Genomic DNA, 22,465 nt, shown 5'->3' on the forward strand with positions numbered 1-22,465 from the left:
GCAGGGGAGGAGTTCCAGCTGTTTACCACGTTGATTGCTTATTTCTCCCATCAATCTTCCAAGAAGGCCCAATGATAAAGTCCTTGGGGAATATCTGGGGCTTCTCCTGGATTCCAGAGGAAGTCTTCTTCTGAGTAGCAGAATCTTGAGGACGGTCTTTCAACAGCCTTCTTGGGCATTTTTGATGACCATGGGAACTTCTTGCCAGGTTTAAGATCCATCTATTAATTCCCTATCTTACTAGCCTGCTTCAAGACTGGTGACTTTTAAAAAAACAGAGAACTACAAGTGTCAGAGAAGATGTTCCAGAAAGGCAACACTCATTCTTTGCGGGTGGGATTGTAGAATAGTACTGTCATTGTAGAGGACAGTTTGACAATTCCTCAGGAAATTAATTATAAAATTGCCATATGATCCAGCATTCCCACTGCTACATATATACCCAGAAGAATTGAAAGCAGGGACACAAAAAGATATATGCACACCAATATTCATAGTGGCATTATTCACTATTGCCAATAGGTGGAAGCAAACCAAGTGCGTATCAACAGAGGGACATTTTGGATAAGCAAAATGTGGTATATACATGTTGGAATAATACTGAGCTGTAAAGGAGAAATGTAGTATTGACACACACAACATGGATTTTATCTTGAAGCCTTTATTTTGAGTGAAGTAAGCCAGTCACTAAAGGATAAATATTATATAACCTCACTGATATGACCTAAGACTATTGACCAGACTCACAGAGCTAGAATCTGGAAGATAAGTTATCAAGAGAAAGAATGTGGGTGGAGTGTGGTAAGCTGGTGCTCAATATGGGCAAAATGAATGATAAAGTGGAAGGGGTGGTTTGCACTGGACAGGGGGATGGTGGTGGTGATGGTGGTGGAGCAATGTGAGAGGGACTGATGGTGCTGGAATGTGAGGGTTTGCAGACTGGTGTGGTTTGATTGGACTATCCATGGAACTGGAGGGTGTGCAGGAGGAATAAACAGATGAACTCTGTGGATTTATAGGTCTGTGGTTGAAAGTACAATGGTTGGAATACTCTTTTGGAAAATATTGCAAAGGAAAGTCACTGATGCAGGGCGTTGCTGGTGGGTGGTATGTGGGAAAGGGTGCACCTGGGGCATTCTTCTATAGAATAGGTATGTGTTAATCTTACCTTAGGGATTCATCTCAGTGGGTGGAGACCCACACAGTAAATATGAAAATGTTAAATGCCCTTTCTGGGGAGTCCTATTCCATTCCCAAATAGAGGAGCAAGAACTTTACCAGTACATAACCAGTGCCTAATGAAAGAAGAGAAGAGTATGCCAAGTCCTCAATATTAATACATATAACTATGAATAATATTCTTCAAAAATTGAAACAGTGGTTGCCATAGGTTCTGAGGGGGAGGGAAAACGAAAAGTGGGTGGAACATGGGGCATATTGTGGGGCATTGAGATTGTTCTGCATGGTCTTACATTGATGGATACAGACCATTGTTTTGTCAGAGGTTTTAAAGATGTGTGGTGCCAAGTGCAAATCATACTGTAAAGTACTCACCATGGATAGAAGCATTGTTTTAATATTTGTTCATCAATTATAAAAAATGTTACATACTCATGTAAGATGTTATTGGTAGGGGAGGATGTGGTGGGAAGAGGGTGGGGTATACAGGAATCTCTTATATTTTCTATGTGACTTTTCTGTAATCTAAAGATTCTGAGTAAATGAAGTGAAAAAATAAGACACTGGGGAAACAAACAGAAGAAATTGTCAATATACATAAAATATAAAGCATGTTAAGGTGATAAGAGGCACAATGGAAAAATGTGTTTTTTTTAGTTTTTTTATGTTATATTTTATTTTATTTTATTATTATTAGTAGTATTTGGCTTTGTTTTGAGAGAGGTTTTGGACTGCCATAGGGTTCCAACTATGGCAGTAAAGGATCAGTGGTTTGGGGTGTCAGTGGTGGGGGTATATTTGGGGAGGGGTGCACCTTGGGCATGCCTCTATGGAATATGAATCTGTTCACCTGGTCATAGTTGTGTTATTTGGTGAGTGGGGACCCACACAATAACTGAAGGGATATGAATTCCCATCCTGTGGAGTCCTGCTACATTCTCTAATAGTGTTAAGAATCTTTAGAGGTCATGGGCAGTGCCTAGTAAAGGAGGACAGACCAATACACCAGGCCCTTGATACTGATGATTGTACTTATGAACCTTGTTCTTTTGATATTGAAACAGCGTAGTATTTTATATTGCCTGAGAGTTAACTCTGAAAGCCTCATTGTGACTCAAATGTGACCTCTGCCTAAGCCAAACTTAGCATATGAAATCATTACCTTTCCCCCAGCATAGAACATGACTTCCAGGGATGATGCTCCCTGGCACTGAGAGATTATTACCAAGTGCCAAGGAGCAATGCATTTGGAAATAGAAATAGACCAAAAAAGGGAAATATTAAATACAAATGAGTTTCCATGGCAGAGATTTCAAAGTGAGTCAAGAGGTCATTCCAGAAATTATGCTTATGCATGTGTCAGGAGGATCTCACTGACTGCAACGGTAAATATTGCCACAAGCAGTAATCCTGAGGCATCTAGAGAAATCTAGACACTGTAGGCAGGACAGACAACTCCAGGAAATAAGCTCCACATTGGTGGACCTTACCTTTGAATATATGATAACATACCTCCCCATGTATCAGACTTAGACTCATTTGTAATTTTTTTTAAGATATATTTATTTATTTATTTCTCTCCCCTCCCCCCACCCCCACCCTGGTTGTCTGTTCTGTGTCTATTTGCTGCGTCTTCTTTGTCCGCTTCTGGTGTTGTTAGCGGTATGGGAATCTGTGTGTCTTTTTTGTTTTGTCATCTTGTTGTGTCAGCTCTCCGTGTGTGCGGCGCCATTCCTGGGCAGGCTGCACTTTCTTTCACGCTGGGTGGCTCTCCTTATGGGGCACACTCCTTGCGTGTGGGACTCCGCTACGCAGTGGACACCCCTGAGGGGCATGGCACTCCTTGCGTGCATCAGCACTGCGCATGGGCCAGTTCCACACGGGTCAAGGAGGCCTGGGGTTTGAACCACGGACCTCCCATGTGGTAGATGGATGCCCTAACCACTGGGCCAAGTCTGCCACCCTCATTTGTAACTTTTCAACACATGGTTCTCCAGCCACTTTACTTGAGCCTATAATTTGCACTACACTCTTTAAATATATGTCCCAGATACTTAAATCTTCTGGCTATTCATATGCCTGTTTAGCCCTGAATCTCAACAGACTTGGAGCCAACACCTACTCTCCAGTTCATCAGACTTACCCAGGACAACTAACAAAAGGATGATGATGAACAACTCCCATCCCAAAAAACAGAGTATCTGAAACTACAAGTAGGACTGGTCTGTTCATCTGCCCCATGGGATTTAAGCCCCCACTCAACAGAAACAGAGTGGCCATCACCATCCCAAAATTCTCAAGATTGAGGAATGAACCATCATAAGGTGGGAATGCATTTATGGTATAAAGTATGCATAATTGTTCTAGTAATGGAAGAACTTGTAACATTGATATAAAGACAGTGCTCACCAGAGATTCTGAGAGGAGGGAAATGGAAAATAAGTGTAACACAGGGTATTTTGGGAACATGGGAATAGTTTTTCATGATATTGCAACAATGAATATGACCCACTATACTTTGTGTCAAAACCTGTAAAATTGTTTGGTTCAAAGTGTGAACCATAATATAAACTATAGACTGTACTTGGTAGCAATGCTTCAGTATGTGTTCATCAATTGTAACAAATTTATCAAACTAATGAAATATGTTGTTAATGGGGGAAAGTGTGGGAGAGGGAGGGTGTGGAGTATATGAGAAACCCTTGTATTTTTGATGTAACATTTATGTAATGCAAAGCTTCTTTAAAAATAAAGAAAAAAAAGAAAAAAACGTGTGTGTATATATCTGTGTATATGTGCGTATGTGTGTGTGTATATGAAGTTGTAGCTAGAGCTATTAGGCAAGATAAAGAATTAAATTAATTTTAATTAAAGAATTAAAAGGCATCCAAAATGGAAAAGAGGAGGTAAAACCCTTACTATTCACAGATGACATGATTTTGTACATAAGAATTTGCAAAATGTATATAACAAAGCTACTAGATCTAATAAATGAGCTCAGAAAAGTGAAAGGCTACAAGATCATCACACAAAAATCAATACTGTTGCTCTACACCAGTACTAAACAATGTGAGGAGTAAACAAGAAAAAAATACTTTTACAATAGCAAAAGAAAGATTCAAATATCTAGCAATTAATCTAACCATAGATGTAAAGGATCTATATTCAGCAAACTACAAAACACTGAAAAAAGAAAGCAAAGAAGACCTAAAGAAATTGAAGGATATTCCATGTGCATGAATCGGAAGACTAAATATCATGAAGATGTCAATTCTACCCTAACTGATTTACATATTTAATGCAATCCCAAACACAGTTCCAACAGCCTTTTGTACAGAAATAAAAAAAATTAATTATCAAATTTATCTGAAAGGGAAAGTGGCCATGAATAGACAAAACATCCTAAAAAAAGGAAAGCAAAGTTGGGAGACTCATGCTTCCTGGCCTTGAAGCATATTACAAAGCTACAGTAGTCAAAACAGCATGGTATTTCAAAAAGATAGCCACATTGGTCAAAGAAATATAATTGAGAGTTCAGAAATAGAGTCTCACTTCTATGGTCAAATGATCTTTGATAATCCTATCAAATCCTCTTTACTGGGATGGAACTGTCTCTTCAACAAATAATGCTGGGAGAACTATATATCCATAACCAAAGGTATGAAAGAGGACCCCTATCTCAGTCCCTATGTAAGAATCAACTCAAAATGTATCAAAGACCTAAACATAAATTCCTAGACCATAAAACACTTAGAAGATAATATAGGGAAACATCTTCAAGATCTTCTGGTAAGAGAGGATCTCTTTAAACCTTATAGACAAAGCATGGGTAAGAAAAAAAAATAGAAAAATGGGACCTCTTAAAATTAAACTCTTTTTCACATCAAAGGACTTTGTGAAGAAGGTAAAAGGCAGCCTACTCAATGGGAGAAAACATTTGGAAATAACACACATCCAATAAAGCTTTATTGTCCATGAAGAATAGAGATTCTACAACTCAACTATAAAAAGGAAAAAGACCCAATTAAAAATGGGCAAAAGACTTGAATAGACATTTTCTAAAGAAGAAATACAAATAGCTAAAAGACACATGGAAAAATGTTCAACATCTCTAGCTGTTAGAGAAATGTAAATGAAACCCACAATGAGATATCATTTCAAACCTACTGGAATGGCCACTACTAAAAAAAAAAAAAAACCAGAAAACTACAAGTGTTGGGAGGGTGCATAGAGACAAGAACAATTATTCACAATTATTGTGAATGTTGATTATTTATTCCTTAAAGATTTTGGAAACATGCGCTCATTTCTGAAAATATGCTCTGGTAGAAAATAAGGGGTTTCCACAGTTTGAATTCCAATAACTTTGTAATGTTGGCAAAATGCAGGGACAATTATCATCTACTTACAAAGTTGAAGAATGCTGTAACCAACACAGTGATGGATCATTGGCAAATTAACCTCATTGATAATTTCACTGTCATGTAAATCAATGCCTGTTTGAATGAGATCAATAACCAACTATTTAAATCATGGCAGATGGACTTGGTGCTCCATGCCATGTCAGAGGGCTCTACTTTGGAATTTGTGCTCCTGAGTGTGATGGAGCTGGACTCAGATTTGACTTTTCTACACATGCCTCTTCTGTCACTTTTACTGAACCTGTGGTTTGTGCTAGGGATGGTCCATACTCAGGAAACTTGAATCTCTGGACTGCCCATGTACCAGCTGGGCCCTGAGCCTCAACAGAGTGGTGACTCCTACTCTCTGGTTCATTGGTCTTACCCAGGTCACCTAAGAGGTAGGTGAAGATGGTCAACCACCACACCAGGGAATCAAGAGTGCCTACAACTTCAAGAGTGCCTACAATTGAAAGCAGGAGAATTGTATCCAGCATTCATGTGGAATCTAAGCCCCCTCTTGATATAGATGTGGAGTGGAAAAAACCATTCCAAGGTCCACAGGATGGAGGAATAGAGTATGAATTAGAGTGGACTTACTGATATTCTATTCATGAACTACTGTGATTAGTAATCGAAGAAAATGTGACATTGGTGTGGAGAAAGTGGCCATGGTGGCTGCTGAGGGTAGGGAGTCAGAGGAAGAGATGTGATGTGGGGGCATTTTCGGGGGTTAGAGATGTCCTGGGTGGTGCTACGGGGACAGTTACTGGACATTGTATGTCCTCCCATGGCCCACTGGGTGGACTGTGGGAGAGTGTGGGCTATGGTGTGGACCATTGACCATGAAGTGCGGCAGTGCTCAGAGATGTATTCACCAAGTGCAATGAATGCCTCATGATGATGGAGGAGGTTGTTGTTATGGGGGGAGGAGTAGGATGAAGGGGGTGGGGGCATAGAGGGACCTCATTTTTTTTAATGTAACATTAAAAAAATAAATAAAGACCAAAAAATGAGCTCCTACAATAGTAAACAGGAATTACATCCATCATCCATGTGGGATCTAAGCCCCCTCTTGATCTAGAGGTGGAGTGGACATCACCATCCCAGGGTCCACAGAAAGGCTGATATTCTACTATAAAACTATTGTGATAAGTAATAGAAGAAATTTTAGCATCGAGGTGGAGAAAGCGGCCACAATAGTTGCTGAGGGCAGGGAGAGGGTAGAAGAGATGTGATGTGGGGGCATTTTTGGGATTTTGAGTTGTCCTTAATGATATTGCAGGGTGAGATGTTGGTCTTAATATATCCTGCCATAACCCACTGAATGTACTGGGGGAGAGTGCAAACTACAGGGTAAACTATTATCTGTGTAGTGCAGCTGTGCCCCAAAATGTGTTCACTGAGTGCAATGAGTGTGCCACAATGATGAGGGAGGTTGTTGGTGTGAGAGGAGTGGGGTAGGGTGGGGGGGCTATACAGGAACCTCTTATATTTTTCAGTGTAACCTTTTTTTGTGTGATGTATATGTCTTCAAAAAAATACAATTTAAAACAATGATGTGATGGGGGTGTGGAGTGGGTTATATGGAACCTCTCATGTTTTTTGTTTTTTTTTTAATGTTTTTTAATGTGATATATTAACTTTAATTATATATATATATATATAAGTAAAAAATAATAATAACCAAGGATTTATTCACGAGCTCAATAGTTATAAGAGCAAGAGAAGTATAAAGCAGCTCATCTTTTTTCCTAACACTATCTTTCTTTTTACATGCCAAATATATTTGCTTGTATATAGTTATTTCCCATTCTTTTTCATGAAACTTGCATCTTGTCTACAAGTTTTTTCTCGTTTAATCTTTAGGTCAGCTATATCTGGTATTATTCTGATCCCATGAAGCATTGCCCAGTTGTCATGGTGATCAATAAAATTATTAATCATTTCCAAGGCTGTCTCTGTTCATAGTCTTTCATGAGAGAGGGTGATACCAAGGGATCTATAAAAGACCCAGGCAATGCAATGACGGTCATCCTCACTTTGTAGCCACAGGTTACCATAAAAAAAGATCTCAGCAACTTTATCTGATTCTGCCTGGGATCCCCAATCCCCTGGTTGATTGATATCAACTCTATGGATGATTGTCATAAAAACAGAGACTTTCTCTGTAAGGAACCTCATGATTTTTGACCTCTGGTAATCTGGTAGTTTACTTTCAAAATTTCTGTAGTTTGGATAATAGATTTTTGCACAATTTTCTCATTGTCTCAGGAACTTGTTTTATGTCGGTACTGCCTACAAACCCTCCCGGCATGTCATTTGCTTCAGAGTCAGCAGTGAGGAACCGATGCTTCATTAGGGTATTAAAGACTTCCAACAAGGTGGGGCCTATGGAAGCTTTCAAAGCAATGACAACAGCCTCTAAGAGAATCTGAATAACACCTGGCCAAACAAGTGCAGAATCTTTTTATGAGCATCATGGTGTCCTAGAGTCTCCTGGATCGTGTAGTGAGAATACTGAGCCTGAATGGAATGCATTATAATTTTAAAGCAGTGAACTGCAAGTTATTGGGACAATCTAAATAATCAAATACTGGTCTAACAACATTATTCGCATTCCCAATATTGATCGATCCAGCAGTTTTCTGAAATAGTTTTCACCAGCATAGACTGATTCTCTTCTTTTCAGCTTTGGAAGTTGATGAATGAGGACATATTTAACTGTCAACCTCTTCAATTTTTTGCATGCTAAACAGTGATGGAACAATCTTATCCATATGCTAGAGATGCAAAAAGGTAGCCTAAATTTCATCATTAACTGTTTTGGGAACTACACCTTGAATTCCTTGTTTCTACCAATTCAGATTCCTGTTTGTATTTCAGGATCACTATGACAGGAATGACACATAGCACTGAATGGAGATATTAAAAAAAAAAAATCTCAATGCCAATGGTAGGAGGGTGTGTACTCTTCAATATTTGCAAATTTGACAAAAGAATTTGTCTCAATGACTTAAAGATTTGGTTCCCCTGATTCCAGCAGTTTTGCTACCAAACAATTAAAGCTCTCTGCAAATGGCTTTATGCTTTGAAAATAACAAGCCATAAGAAATTGACCAAGGCCTCCAGTTTTTAAAACATAAACAGACTGATGTCTGACAACATCCCCATAACATTTCTGCTGAGTAATATCCAATGTGATCCAATGTTTCTGTATCAGATACTTCATAAAATGTCAGTTTCTCCATTTCAGCTTTAACAAGGCCATTTCTGGGGTCTTCAGGGAAAATGCTGTCCAACAAGTATTTTTAATGTGGATGCAAAAAGAAATTGAAAATACAGCAGCAGCACACTTGAGCAGACAAGGTGACCTTGAGCCATGCTTGCTGCCATGAAGGCTCAGGAGGCCAAACAGGACATGTCAACTGCACCATTTATAACTTTCAGTACATCCATTGTGGATTTTTCAGGATTTTCTGTACAGAGGATCATGTATCTGCAAATCTGTAAACAGGGAAAGTTTTATTTCTTCCTTTGTAATTTGGATGCCTTTTATCTCTTTTTCTTGCAATAGCTCAGGCAAAAATTGTCAATACAATGTTGAATAACAATGCTGAAAGTGGACATCCTTGCCTTGTTACCTAGAGGGAAATTTTCAGTCTTTCACCATTAAGTAGTATGTTACTTATGTGCTTTACATATATGCCCTTTATCATGTTGAGGAAGTATCCTTCTATTCCTGCCATTATAAGTGTTTTTATACAGAAAGTGTGCTGGATTTTGTCAAATGCCTTTTCTGTGTCAGTTGAAATGATCATGTATTTTTTTCCTATTTTCTGTTAATGTGGTATTTTATATTTATTGATTTTTAAAGTTGAACCAATCTTGCATACCTGGAATGAATTTCCCTTGATCATGATCTATAATTCTTTTGATATGATGCTGGTTCAGATTGCTAGCATTTTTTAAAGTATTTTTGCATCCATATTCATAAGGAATATTGTTCTGTAGTGGGTTTTTTTTTCTTTTGGTATAGATAATTGGTTTTGTTATAAGGGTTATGTTGGTCTCATAGATTGTTAGGGTGTATTCCTTCCTCATCAACGTTTGGAAGAATTTGAGCAAGATAGGTATTAATTCTTCATGTAATGTTTGGTAAAATTCACCCATGGGGCAAACTTACACTAGGCTTTTTTTGGGGGGGAGTTTTTTGATTACTGATTCAAACTCTTTACTGTTCATTGATTTGTTGAGATCTTCTATTTTTCTTGAGATGCTGTAGGTAGTTTGTATCTTTTCATGAATTTGTCTACTTCATCTAGGTTATCCAATTTGATGGGATATAGTTCTGCATATTATCCTCTAAAAGTGCTTTTTATTTCTTTGGAGTTAATTTGCCAGTCTAGCTAAAGGTTTGTCATGTTTATTGATCTTTTCAAAGAACCAACTATTGGTTTGTTGAATCTCTCTTGTTTCTTTGTTCTTGATCTCATTTTTCTCTAGTCTAATTTTTGTTATTTCCTTCCTGTTCATTTTGTGTTTAGTTTGCTCTTCTTTTTCTAGATCCTCTAGTTGTGAATTAAGTTCTCTGACTTGAGAGCTTTCTTTTTTGTTAATGTAAGCAACTGCAGTTATAAATTTCCCTCTAACCACTGCCTTTGCTGAATTGCAAACATTTTGATATATTTTGCTTTCAATTTCATTCGCATCAGCTATTCCTAATTTCCCATGTGATTTCTTCTTGACTCTTCAGTTGTTTAAGAATACCTTGCTTAATTTCCATGTAGTTGTGAATTTTCCATTTATCCCTTTGTTACTACTTACTAGCTTCATTCCATTGTGGTTCAAGAAGATACATCATATGATTTCAATTTTTTTTTCTGATAAGTCTATTTCATCTGCTATTAATATAATTATCCCATCTCTTTTAGTTTCTACACTCATATTTTTCCATGCTTTCACTTTCAATCCCCTTATATCTTTTAATTTAAGATGTGTTTCTTATACATTGCACATACTTTGGTCATGCTTTTATGCATTCTGCCATTCTCTGCCTTTTGACTGAGGATCTAATCCATTTGCATTTTAAGTAACTACTAATAATGCAGGAATTTCTTACACCATCTTTGAAATTTTGTGTTTGTAATCCTTATAGCTTTTCTAACCCTCAATTCTTCCTTAATGACTACTTTCATATTTATTTGGTCTTTTGTATTGTACTATTTTGCAACCCTTCTCATTTTCTTCTGAGTACATTTTTAAGTATTTTGTCTCAGGCTAGCATGGGGTTAAAATTTAACATCCTATAGCAATCATATATAATTTGGTATTAAGTCATCTTCACTATCATTCATATACACTGTTCCTAAACCTGTCTTCCATCTTTTTTTGCTCTTGTTATAAATTATATCTCAGTACATTGTATGTCCCAAACCATTGATTTATCATTCTTGCTATCTATTTCCATTTTTTTATCCACTCCTCCTTGTGGCTTTTTGTGTGCTGTCTGCTGTGTCCATTCACTGTGTGTTCTTCTGTGTCTGTATTTATTTTATTTCCCCTCCTCCCTTGCAGCTTGCTTGCTGTCTGCTTTCTGTGTCTATTCACTGCATGCTCTTCTGTGTTTTTTCCTTTTTGCTTATCTCGCTTTTCTTTTGTTGTGTCACCTTTTGAGTCAGCTTTCCATGGCGCTTGTGGGCCGGGTGGCACTCCATGGTAGCTGCAGTCCCAGCAGCTCTCCACAGCATGTGGAAGAGCCTGCTTTCACAAGGAGGCCCAGGACACAAACCCAGGGCCTTCTATATGTAGATGGGAGCCCAGCTGATTGAGCCACAGCTGCTTCCCTACCTGTTTCCATTTTAATACCTATAAGAAGCAAGAAGGGTGGTGCATAATAAACAATACAACAGCACTGATATTTGTAATTACTCATATGATTATCCTTTCTGGACATCTTTATTTCTTTATGCTGCTTTGACCCATTGTCTAGTGTCCTTTCTTTTAAGTGTAAATAACTTCCTTTACCATTATTTTCAGGGAGAGTTCTAGAGGTAACAATTTCTCTTAGCTTTTGTTTATCTGGAAAGGTCTTATTCTCCACACACACACACACACACACACATTTTTGAAACTATTTCAAACAATTTGAAACTGGATATAAAATTCTTGGTTGGCAGTTGTTTTCTATCAGGACTTTAAATATTTTTGCCAGAGCCTTCCTGCCCCCATAGTTTCTGTTGAAATACCACCACTGAATTTTATTGGCGTTACTTTTGTTGCTTTTCTCTTGCAGCTTTCAGTACTCTCTCCTTGTCCTTAGCATTGGACAATCTGAAAGTTTGAGATTATTTTATGAATCCCCAAAACAGAAAGATTCTGTTTATAAACTAATATAATCCTCAGGTTTGATACCCTTTGATTGACTTAAATTCAGCTGAGAAGCCTTTGATTAGATTACTTGATAAGATCCATTTAAGTCTTTTGATTGGGCTACGTCAGTAAGGCATAACTCAGTTTTGTTCTCCTTAAATTTAAGCAATCAAATGACTCCAATTAAAAGGAAGCAATATCTTGATTAAAAAATATGATTTGACTAAATACTGCCTACAAAAAAGTATAATTTAAATAAATGGACCTAGATTGGTTAAAAGTAAAGTTTTATTCACCAGGTACAGTGAATGTGCCACAATGATGTAAGAGGTTGTGGATGTGGGAGGAGTGGGGGGGTTATATGAGGACCTCATATTTTTTAATGTAGCATTTAAAAGAAAACAAAGAAGAAAAAAAGAAAAAATAAAGGGGTAGAAAAATATACCACACTAACAATAGTCAAGAGAAAGTGGCAGTACTTATTTTAATATTAAACACATTTTTTTTCAGAGCAAAGAATATGACAAGGATGAAGAAGGTAATTTCACAATAACAGGTGTCAACTCATCAAGAAGATATAAAAATTAAATAGAAATGGAGAAACTACACATAGTGTTTGTAATTAACTGTGCTACTATATGGGTATGACTGTGCTTGAAAGGGAAAGTCTAAGGTCATATATACCAATAAAAGGAAAAGTAAAAAGTGAAAGGTGGGACTGAATAACATAGTGAACTCTCGTAAAAAATGAGTATAATAGTGAAATATAACCATATATTTCTCTGAAACAGAACAAACCATAAATATATAAATATATAAATAACAAATCATAAATATAAAAATACATTTCTTTGAAAAAGGAGAAATATCAGGGTGATATTTTGACAAAAATATGACCAAAGCAAACTATGGACAATAGTGTATAGTAATATATTTATAACCTTCCATCAATGGTGAAATAAAAAAGGAAGTTTGCTGAGTGAAATAAACTAGGCAAAAGCACTATCTATGTATTGCTTGACTACATCTGTAAAAAATGTAAATACAGATACATTATAGAGAGGGAAATTGAATATCAATGATATATGGCAGGAGAAGGATAGAGAAATTGAGAGTGATTACTAAGGGGTAGGTATTTTTGTTTGTTTTTGTTATGGTTTTCTTCTTTTTACTAGTACTGAAAATGCTCTAATATTGATTGAAGTGATGAATCCCCAGCTGTGATTATAACAATTGCCTTTGGTTGTATACTTTAGATGGATTGTGTGATTTATGAAAATATTTCAATAAAATTTATTATAATAAAAAGTATTAGAAAAAAACAAAATATGCAGCAATACAGGACTAGTTAAATAAATCATAATATAATATGTGTTCATATAGCAGAGTATGAAGCAGTTATAAAAAATAATATTTTATAATAGTTAATGAAAAGGAGTGATGTTTACCATACATTTATAACTAAGTAAGGCAGGTAGAAAATGCGTGTAATATTCTTTTTTACATAAATTGAAAAAATATTCTATAATAAGTAAGGAAAGAAAACCCCAGAATAATAAATACCAAAATATTAAAAGTTAATCTTTTTATAGAGAGCAGCCTCCACTCTCTTTAAAATGGAAATTGCTCTTCTCAAAGAGGATCAAAGATCAGACTAATGCTATTTATGCCTTAATTCACTTAAACGTTTTTTATTATAGAAGGAAAAAATGAATAATGGTTGACTTTGCCCTTAGTGCCAATTTACTTAGAGTTGAAATTTTAGTTACTTGTTCATTATTAATAAAAACAATCACTCTTAGAAGGTTGCAGCTCCTCTATAAATAACACATGTAACTTTATGTTTAGTTTGGAAAATATGAATAAAACTACTCATCAGACAAATGTGTCAGAAAAGAATTAGCCAATCTGCAGCTCAATATTCAAAGTTAATTGAGGAAGAGATTTTTTGTTTTTGTTTCTGTTTTTGCTATTTTTTTTACAAGTTCTCTGATATCCTCTGTGAGGCTTATCATTAATTAACAGTGACTAGAATATGCCAGTTTATAGTCATTCATTCATTCGTTCATACATTCATTCATCAAAATATATTGAATATTTGCCATAGATTAAGAAGAGTCAACTCCTCCAGCCCTTTAGATGTTAAGCTCAAATAGGACAAATTGATGCTTCCCTCCAACATTTTAATAAAAAATTTCAAACACAAAGAAGACTTGAGGGATTTTATACAGTGCTTACAATTTATAATTAACTTTTCCATATTTGCTGTGTCACATCACATATCCATTCCTCTGTCCATCCATCTGATTTTTTTCTTTCAGAATTTTAAATTAAGTATCAGCACACTTCATTCCTAACTGCTTCAGCATGAGTATCATTAAACTTGAGTTCAATATTTGTTTATGGTTCTTTTTTCTTAAGGTAAACTTGACATAATGCACAAATCTTAAAGTGTGCCCTTGAATGAAATTTGATAAATGCATACATCTGTGTAATCTAGATTTTTAACAAGGTGCAACATTATCCTCACTCAAAATTTTTCTCCTGATTCTTCCCAGTCATTCTGTCTCCAGCTCTCCTCCTCTCTGCCCACCCCCAGGTAACCACGGTCCTGACTTTATACAACATTCATTACAGTTGATTGTTCAAAACTTCATATAAGTAGAATGATAGCATATCTACTTTATATGTAAAGCTTCATTCACACAACATAAAGTTTTTGAGATTCAAAAAATAGACAAGAATCCCAAATGTCAAAAACCTAATAACAGAGGTTCAAAATATATGATCTAAAAACTGATAGAACTGATCAGAGAAATTGAAAATTATAGTAAGATACTTCACTACCCCTCTGTCAATAACTGATATAACAAGTAGATGGAAAATTATCAGTGGTATAGTAGACTTGAACAACACAATCACCAATTAGAATTCATTGGTATATACAGAAAATTTCACCCAATTACAGTAGAATAAACATTCTTTTCAAGTGCACTCACAACATTTACTGAGGAGTACCAAAAACTAGACAATAAAATAAGTCTTAACAAATTTTAAAAGATTGATATCATACAAAGTAAGTTCTCTGAAATAATGGAATCAAGTTATATATCAACCACATAGAGATATCTGGAAAATACTCAACTATTTGAAACTAGTAACACATTTCTAAATAGTGCAGGGGTCAAACAAGAAATTGAAAGAGAAACTAGACCACACTGTGAATTTAAGGAAAATGAAATCATATATTGGAATTTATGGGATGCCACTGAAGCATATCTCAATTTTTAAAACATTTAAAACATTTTTGTATAATACCAAATATTTGGGGAATGTTGAGAACCTACTTTCAACCATTGCTGGTGGAACTGTAAAATGGTACAACCATGTTACTTGGAGAAAAGAGTGACATTTTCTGATAAAATATCTGGAGACACAGCAAGTACATGCCTAGTGATTAACCCAAGAGAAAGAATACATGTCTACAGACAAATGTTTACACAAATGTTCATATCAGCTTTATTCAAAGTAGCTAAAAGTTAGAAACAACACGAATATCCATCAACTGGTAACTGGATAAATAAAGTGTGGCAAATTCATACAATGAAATACTAATCAAACCAAAAAGGAACAAACTAATGTTACAGGTAACAAAATGAATGACTATCTGAGGTAATATGCTAAATGAAAGTGACCTGACATGTTCTCTAATTTCATCTGAAGGAAGTTCTAGAACATGCAAATCTTATATATGGTGGAAAAAGTCACAAGAGTGATGATTTCATCAAGATAGGGGCAAGAATGATTGGAAACCAGCAAAAGGGAACCTTTTGGGGTTAGGATTTATTCTATATTTTGATAAGAGTTTGCCTTACACAGCTGTGTACAGTTATTTAAACTCAGAAAATATGAAGTCTTATTTGTGCATTTCAATATTTGAAAATTTTACCTCAAAGGAAAAGGAAATTTTTAATAAATAATAAACACTAACTAATGATATGTAAGCTGAAATATCTTACTGATATTTGCAACTTGCTTTGAAATACATAAAAACAAGATGAACTGTTGGATGGATAATCAATAAACCAAATATAAGATCAAGTTAATAGTAGAATTTAGGTAATAAGCATGAATGTTCACTATAAAATTCTTTCAACTTTGCTATATGTTTGAAACACTCCTTTGCAAAATGTGAAGAGCAAAATTTTAAGTATAGGGCAGAGAACAAATCTTGGGAGGTCAAGAAGACATATAGGAAGACTGAGTGGAAGATGTCAAGTCATCAACAAGGGATGGTGGAGCATCTTCAGGTGAGTGATAGAGAAGGGAAAATGTCAGACCTGAGAGGTACAAATTCAATCAACAATATTGAGGATGCTTTGGGTATGGTGAGGGAAGAGGCCCAAAATCTTTTTAGTAATTGTGACTTTGACAACTAGATGGAGTTGAGGAAATTGAAGATCATGCATTTACAACTAAATGAAATCCCTCAAATTTGCAAATACTCTTGTAGCTAGTCAATTATACAATGGGTATAGGGTTTGGAAGTGAGGTCTGGACTGTGGTATGAATTTGGGTCTCACTGGCAAATAGTAATGATAAATGCAGACGTGAGCATGAATGCAGTTACCAAGAGAAGAAATGACAATGAATAAGTAGTGGAGAATCCAAACCTTTATAGGCTAGAAGCAGAGGTTGAGACTATTAATAATAATTCATAACAACACTAATAAAATTATACTCAGAAGGCTATGAATACATTAAAAATCGTGTTGAAGCTTTGATCAAAATAAAAGATCGATAAAACAACTTTTTCTTTCGATGGCAAACCTTGTTAAAAGAATGATGGGTGCCTTTTATGAGAGGAAAAGTATACAAAACTACAACTCCTGGCTGTAGTTCACTAAAATGGAAAGGTGGCTGGCAGCTCTCTTAATCTCTTCATGGTGCCAAGGCTGTGACACCTCATGGACACAGTGAGGAGCAGCACATCTCACCGGTTCTACAACTCAGGATGAGACGAGCTGCGTCCGAGAATCAGGGTCGAGGTAAGCTTCTCTAAAGCAGGACATTGAGAGATTTCATGTGAAAATACCCCAAGCAGTGTGCTTAGTGGGCCTCACTACAGAACCTGAGATCCCACTCGGAAGGAGGAAGTGGCCAGCAGCACCCACATGTAAAGCTACAGCCTTGTTCCCTGGTGTAAATGTGTGGGTGAAAATATCAGTAGACCCTGGAGGTAGGATGCAGAGGGCATAACCTGCTGACCTCCTGCTCTTCCTCCTGGCCATTTGCTCTCCCTGAGGTTGCCCCCTCACTTCCTGTTTCCATGAAGGCCTTAAATCATCCACAGATAGTTGGAAAGTTGGAAAGTTCATCTAACGTTGCCCATAGATGGTTGGTCAGTTCTGAATGGGGGAAGACATTGTTTTTCAATCTATCACATGAATTACATTTTTATCCGTATCACTTGAACTAGACTTCCCAAGTCATTCTTTTAAATTAACTACTTAACATGTAGAAAAATATACCTTGGCCATTTCCTTTCATTTACTGAATGTGAGAAACACCCTCCTGAGGGCCACTTTCACATCCCTGTTGCGCAGAGTATAGATGAGTGGGTTCAGGGTGGGACTCACCGCCGTGTACATGAGGGCGACCACTTTGCCATTTTCCACAGAGGAGCTAGAACCGGGGAGGAAATAGGTATAGATGACAGTGGAATAGTACATGCAGACGACCAGGAGGTGGGAAGAGCAAGTGGAGAAAGCCCTCCGCTTGCCCTCAGCTGAGCGGATGCGCAGGATGTTGGCGATGATGAATATGTAGGACACGATGGTGAGCAAAAAATTGACTACTGCAAAGAAAACATCTGACATGACAGTCATTATGTTGCTCAGCTTTGTTGGGCTACAGGCAAGCAGCAGCAGTGTGGGAATTTCACACAGGAAGTGATGGATCTGATTGGGGCCACAGAATGTTAGCTGTGCCATCAGACCAGTGTGGGCAGAGGTGTTGACCCCACTTGCTGCCCACACGCTACTGGCCAGCAGGGCACAGAGGGACCTGCTCATCAGTGTGTGATAGTGCAGAGGCTGGCAGATGGCCACGTAGCGGTCGTAGGACATGACAGCGAGCAGCAGCAGCTCTGCCCCCAGAACCCACGTTATGAAGAAAAGCTGAGTTAAGCAGCCTCCATAGGAGATGGTGCTGCCATTGAGCAGCAGATTCTCCAGCAACTTGGGGAGAATTGTGGATGTGCAGACAATGTCTATGATGGCCAGGTTGGTGAGAAAGAAATACATTGGGGTGTGGAGGTTGGGATTCAGGCAGATGGCCATGAGAATGAGGCCATTCCCTGCAAGTGCTGTCAAGTAAAGGAAGAAGAAAAGAGCAAATAAGATGCCCTGGAGCTGCGGATTTTCTGAGAAGCCCTGAAGGATGAACTCCACCAAGGCTGAATCATTGTTTGCTGCCATTGCATGAGTGAAGCACTCTGTGGTGTCCTGGGAAGCAGCTGGCACCTGACAGAGGGAGGCACAGGGTGGGTTAGTGTCCTGTCTATACACAGGTCCCACTAAGATTCTACAAGAATGATTCTGGTGGTACTGTGGCCCTAGGAAACACATGGCTAAGATGTTAACAGAGGTCCCTGCACTAAGGAGACAATCAGAGAATGAACTCTCACTCTGGATTCACACCCCACCTGTAACTATTTCCAATACTCAGTACCTCCTCCCCATAGCAGCCTCTTCTTCCTGTTGGTGACTTGGGAAATATCTCTCAGTATTTTATTTAGAAAGTACAGCCTGTACTCTCCTTAATTCATTTTAATTGTAAATATTTCCTGCATTATCGTGACATCTGAAAGTGATTGTGATATGGCTCATGGAGCTTGGAAGACTCATGTACCCAGCTGGACAGGCTGACACAGGCTCAAGTACTCCAAAAGAGGAAAAACCATCTCAGCTGGGGATGGGGTAAAACTTCATGTGGAATGCTGCCACAAAGACTGGGTGGAATCTCACTCAGAGGGGGCAAGGTTTCAGGACAGATGGGATCAGGTGGGAATTGGGGTCCAGCACATTGAGGTGCAGTCTAGCAAGTTGTCCAGGGTCCCAGAGCTGTCCAAGTCTTGGGAGCAGCCACCAGCCTCTGGGCAGGTGAGGATTACTCTCAGAGTTTGGTTGTGCACAACCCTGGCCTCAGGCTCCTCAGTAAAAACCACACTTGCCAAACGTTTTCTTATGCTCTCCAGGCTGCTCCCCAGAGAGTGTGGGGGATTGGACTATGGTCAACCAGGGCTGCCATCTGAGCAGCTGGATCTGGATCTGCATCCAGCAGAAGACTGAATTCAAGCTCTAACCCCTTTCAGGTTCTCCTGAGCTATGTGGCAAACTTGTCCTTTCAGTGAGTGTCAGGCAGTGCCAGAGTCTGGGGATGCAGTGAAGGTGCAGTGAGTGTGCTGCAGCCGCAGCACAACCCAGGACCTCCTGCCAAGGCACCTGCTCAGCTGCAAGGCCTATGAGACCCCCAAAACTTGCGAGCTGCTCCAACATCCCAAACCTAACCCAGGCCTCTCAGGCAGGACAAAACTCAGCTCAGATAAACAGAATCCCTTCCCCTTGGTCCTGCTCCAAGTCCAAGGAGTTGCCGACCATCTACCCCAAGGTGAACATTTCCCTCCCTCCCCTAATTCCCTATACATCCCAGGCCAGGCTGCCCAGGGAAGAGGGAGGGTCTGAAAACTGGCTTGGAGCTTCCAGGTTGGTGAAGACTGCGTGAGAACAAGATGCTCACAGCATGTGCACATCCTAACCAGGGGCTGGTCTCCCCAGTGTCCCATGAACAGAGGTGCTGCAAGTTTGCAGACATGTACACATGTCCATGAAATGCAGTGGACAGAGGGCAGGAATAGCAATCTGGGACTTCTCTGACAGTGCTGACTGCTGGCCTCTTCACTCCCCTCACCCTCTTTGTCTCCCACACTCACAAGCACTGAAGAGACCACAGACTGCTGATCAAATCCCGAGCTATGTCCCTGCAGAGCTGGGGTGCTACCAGTGCAGCAGGACAGGATGGGGTTCCTTACTCCCAGGGTGCACACATCTAAGGGTCAGTGTTTCCAAGTGAAATAGTAAGAGGCAGGAGCATGTTTTACATGGGAAAATTCATTAGGGCTAATCCTAAACTGACTTTTCAGAATATTGAAAGGAAAATGAGGAAAGACAGTTCAAAACACAACTCTAGAGGAAAACAAACAGTTATTCAGGAAAAATGCATTCCATGTTCATACAAGCAATGTGCCTTCAACAGCTTATTATCTAAATATAAGAAATCCACATTTACATAAGAGATCAATAATATCCTTACTGTGGTTAAAGGGGAGGTAGAACCTTGGCGTTAAAGTCTGAATTCTTCCCGTTTGTACTTTCCTTATTTGCTGCTGACCTTTAAAGGATTCTGCCAGCTCAAGGTGGACCTCAAGGTCTCTGGGGAGCTAGGAGCGGCCAAGGAGCAGGAGGGGCCCTCAGGGAGCAATTACCCTAGCTGGAGGTAAACAGGGCCCTGTGGACAAAGTTTGGGGGTGGAGAGGCCTGGGGCTGGACCTGAGGAAGGGACAGGGCAGGCCAGGGCCCTGAGGCCATGGTGGGGGGTGGGCTCCCTGGACTGGAGCTGGGGACAAGCTCCTTTTCCCTCTGGTCTGAGCCTCGTAGGGGAGCTTCTGGGACCCCTTGGCCCAGACCCCCTGAATTGAATGTCCTTCCAATGATGACCCAGACTGGGGTCTGCAGGAAATGGAGGGTTTTTCTCAAATCCAGGTCATTCCTTACAGTAGCTCTAGATCCAGCAATATGGGAAGTAGGACAGAGTGCTCCTGGGTACCCCACTCCCAGTCCCCTGTAGGGAATGTGCTGCATCAGTGCTGAGCATTAGTCATAATTAAAGATCCAGTACTGATACTTCATGGTTAACGAAAGGGCTCGCTCACTTACTCAGATTCTGTCTCAGCATCAATTCTGGATCCACATGACATTTATACTTCTCATCCCCTTGCGGTCTGCTTGGCACTAATGAACTCAAGGGCTGTCCTTGTTTGATGACCTCAGCCTCTGAGGAGGTCCAGTCAGGGGCTTTGTAGGAGGCCCCTCTATGGGAATTTGTCTGATGTTCTCCTTATGTGTAGACTGGGTTATGGGTTCGGGAGGAAGAGCCCAAGGTGAAATGCCCTCAACACACTCCTTCAAGGGAATATGCTGTGAACACAACTTACCACTGAAGATGTCAACTTTGAGAAGGTGGAATTCTTATTCACTCATGTTTTAAGGTTCCGGAATATGCCAAGTGTTCATAGACTCAAGTCAGTGAGTCAGAAGCAGTGCTGGGAGTCCAAGGAGTGGGGAAGTTCAGAGTCCACAGGCCTGGCCCAGCTCCCCGCACTGCAGCAGTGTCAGTCCAGCTCTGGGTCAGGCAGCCCTCCAGTTATCAGCAATTTGAAAGGAGAAGCACTGAAGCCCCAGCACAGTCCTACCAGCATGGGTGGCTGTGTGGTGAGCTCTTCACATATGGCTGCCTACCCCTGCACTGGAGGGGGAAGGCACTTCCTGCCTGGGCGCTGGTCTCAAGTCTTTGTTTCTGCTCCAGATGTTTCTGCATGGCTTTCCCCACATGATCTCATTCCAGAAAGGGTGCAAGGGCATTGGAAATAGGAGATGAGGAAGGGGACTGGGAAGTAGAAGAGTGCAAGAGCTGCTTATTCCCACCTGACTGACAGGAGGATGAAGACCAGCTGGCCTGAGACCTGAGGACTTGACAGACCACCATGTCTTGGTCATAGAACTCAAGTGTTTCCCTCTAGTAAAAAAAAGAAGACAGGTCTCTTTCTTACTCCCAATCCTAGGTCTCTGCCAAGGTGGGTATACAGCTTTTTCAGGTGTTAGTCTCACAATCTGAAAACACAGTGGTATTTCTCAAAGTGCCTATGTGGGCTCAGCACCCTCAGTGTCAAGCAACCTGAGAAGGCTGAGAGCTATGCACCTGGCAGACCCCACCTCTGATGCCCTCATTCACAAGGTAGAGGATGGGACCTGAGGATGCTCTGAAAACATGCAATTAAATACTAGGAGGCCACCTGGTATATGTCACCAGGAAAATAATGTTCAGGATGGATTTATTCATATTATATTTCAAATTCCTATAACTAGAAACAATACAACTGGCTGTACAGATGTAAATTGATAGATATACTATATTCATACAATGGAAAATAAATAATAAAAAGTAATGGTACATGCACCATGAATGAATCTCAAAAATACTATGCTATGTGAAAGAAGCCTTAAGTAGTCTATAATTGCATTTCTATGAAGTTCTAGAACATGAAAATCTGAATTATGGTAGGGGGCAAGATGGTGGTTGAGTGCACCTGATAGTCTCTCCTGCAAAGAAGCGGCTGGGCAGTGTTAGAAATTCTTCAGGACCAGGCTGTTTTGGGATTTTGCAGGGCAGGAGGT

General features: G+C 39.2%; 1 protein-coding gene and 1 pseudogene across 1 annotated transcript; both read right to left on the reverse strand.

Annotated features, from left to right (window-relative positions):
- Window positions 1–5,448: 5,448 nt before the first annotated feature.
- Window positions 5,449–8,845, reverse strand: LOC101426277 (protein EFR3 homolog A pseudogene; annotated as a pseudogene).
- An 8,652-nt stretch (window positions 8,846–17,497) lies between these two features.
- LOC105744828 (olfactory receptor 13A1-like) lies at window positions 17,498–18,430 on the reverse strand. Its single transcript, XM_012520129.2, has one exon. It carries the CDS (start codon window positions 18,428–18,430, stop codon window positions 17,498–17,500), a length of 933 nt encoding a protein of 310 aa, XP_012375583.2.
- Window positions 18,431–22,465: the final 4,035 nt, after the last annotated feature.

Source organism: Dasypus novemcinctus, chromosome 6 (assembly GCF_030445035.2).
Source record: "Dasypus novemcinctus isolate mDasNov1 chromosome 6, mDasNov1.1.hap2, whole genome shotgun sequence".
In the NCBI taxonomy this organism is placed as follows: Eukaryota; Metazoa; Chordata; class Mammalia; order Cingulata; family Dasypodidae; genus Dasypus; species Dasypus novemcinctus.

Coding starts and splice junctions, on each gene's coding strand:
- LOC105744828 (XM_012520129.2), bottom strand. CDS start 18,430: ATGGCAGCAAACAATGATTCAGCCTTGGTGGAGTTCATCCTTCAGGGC.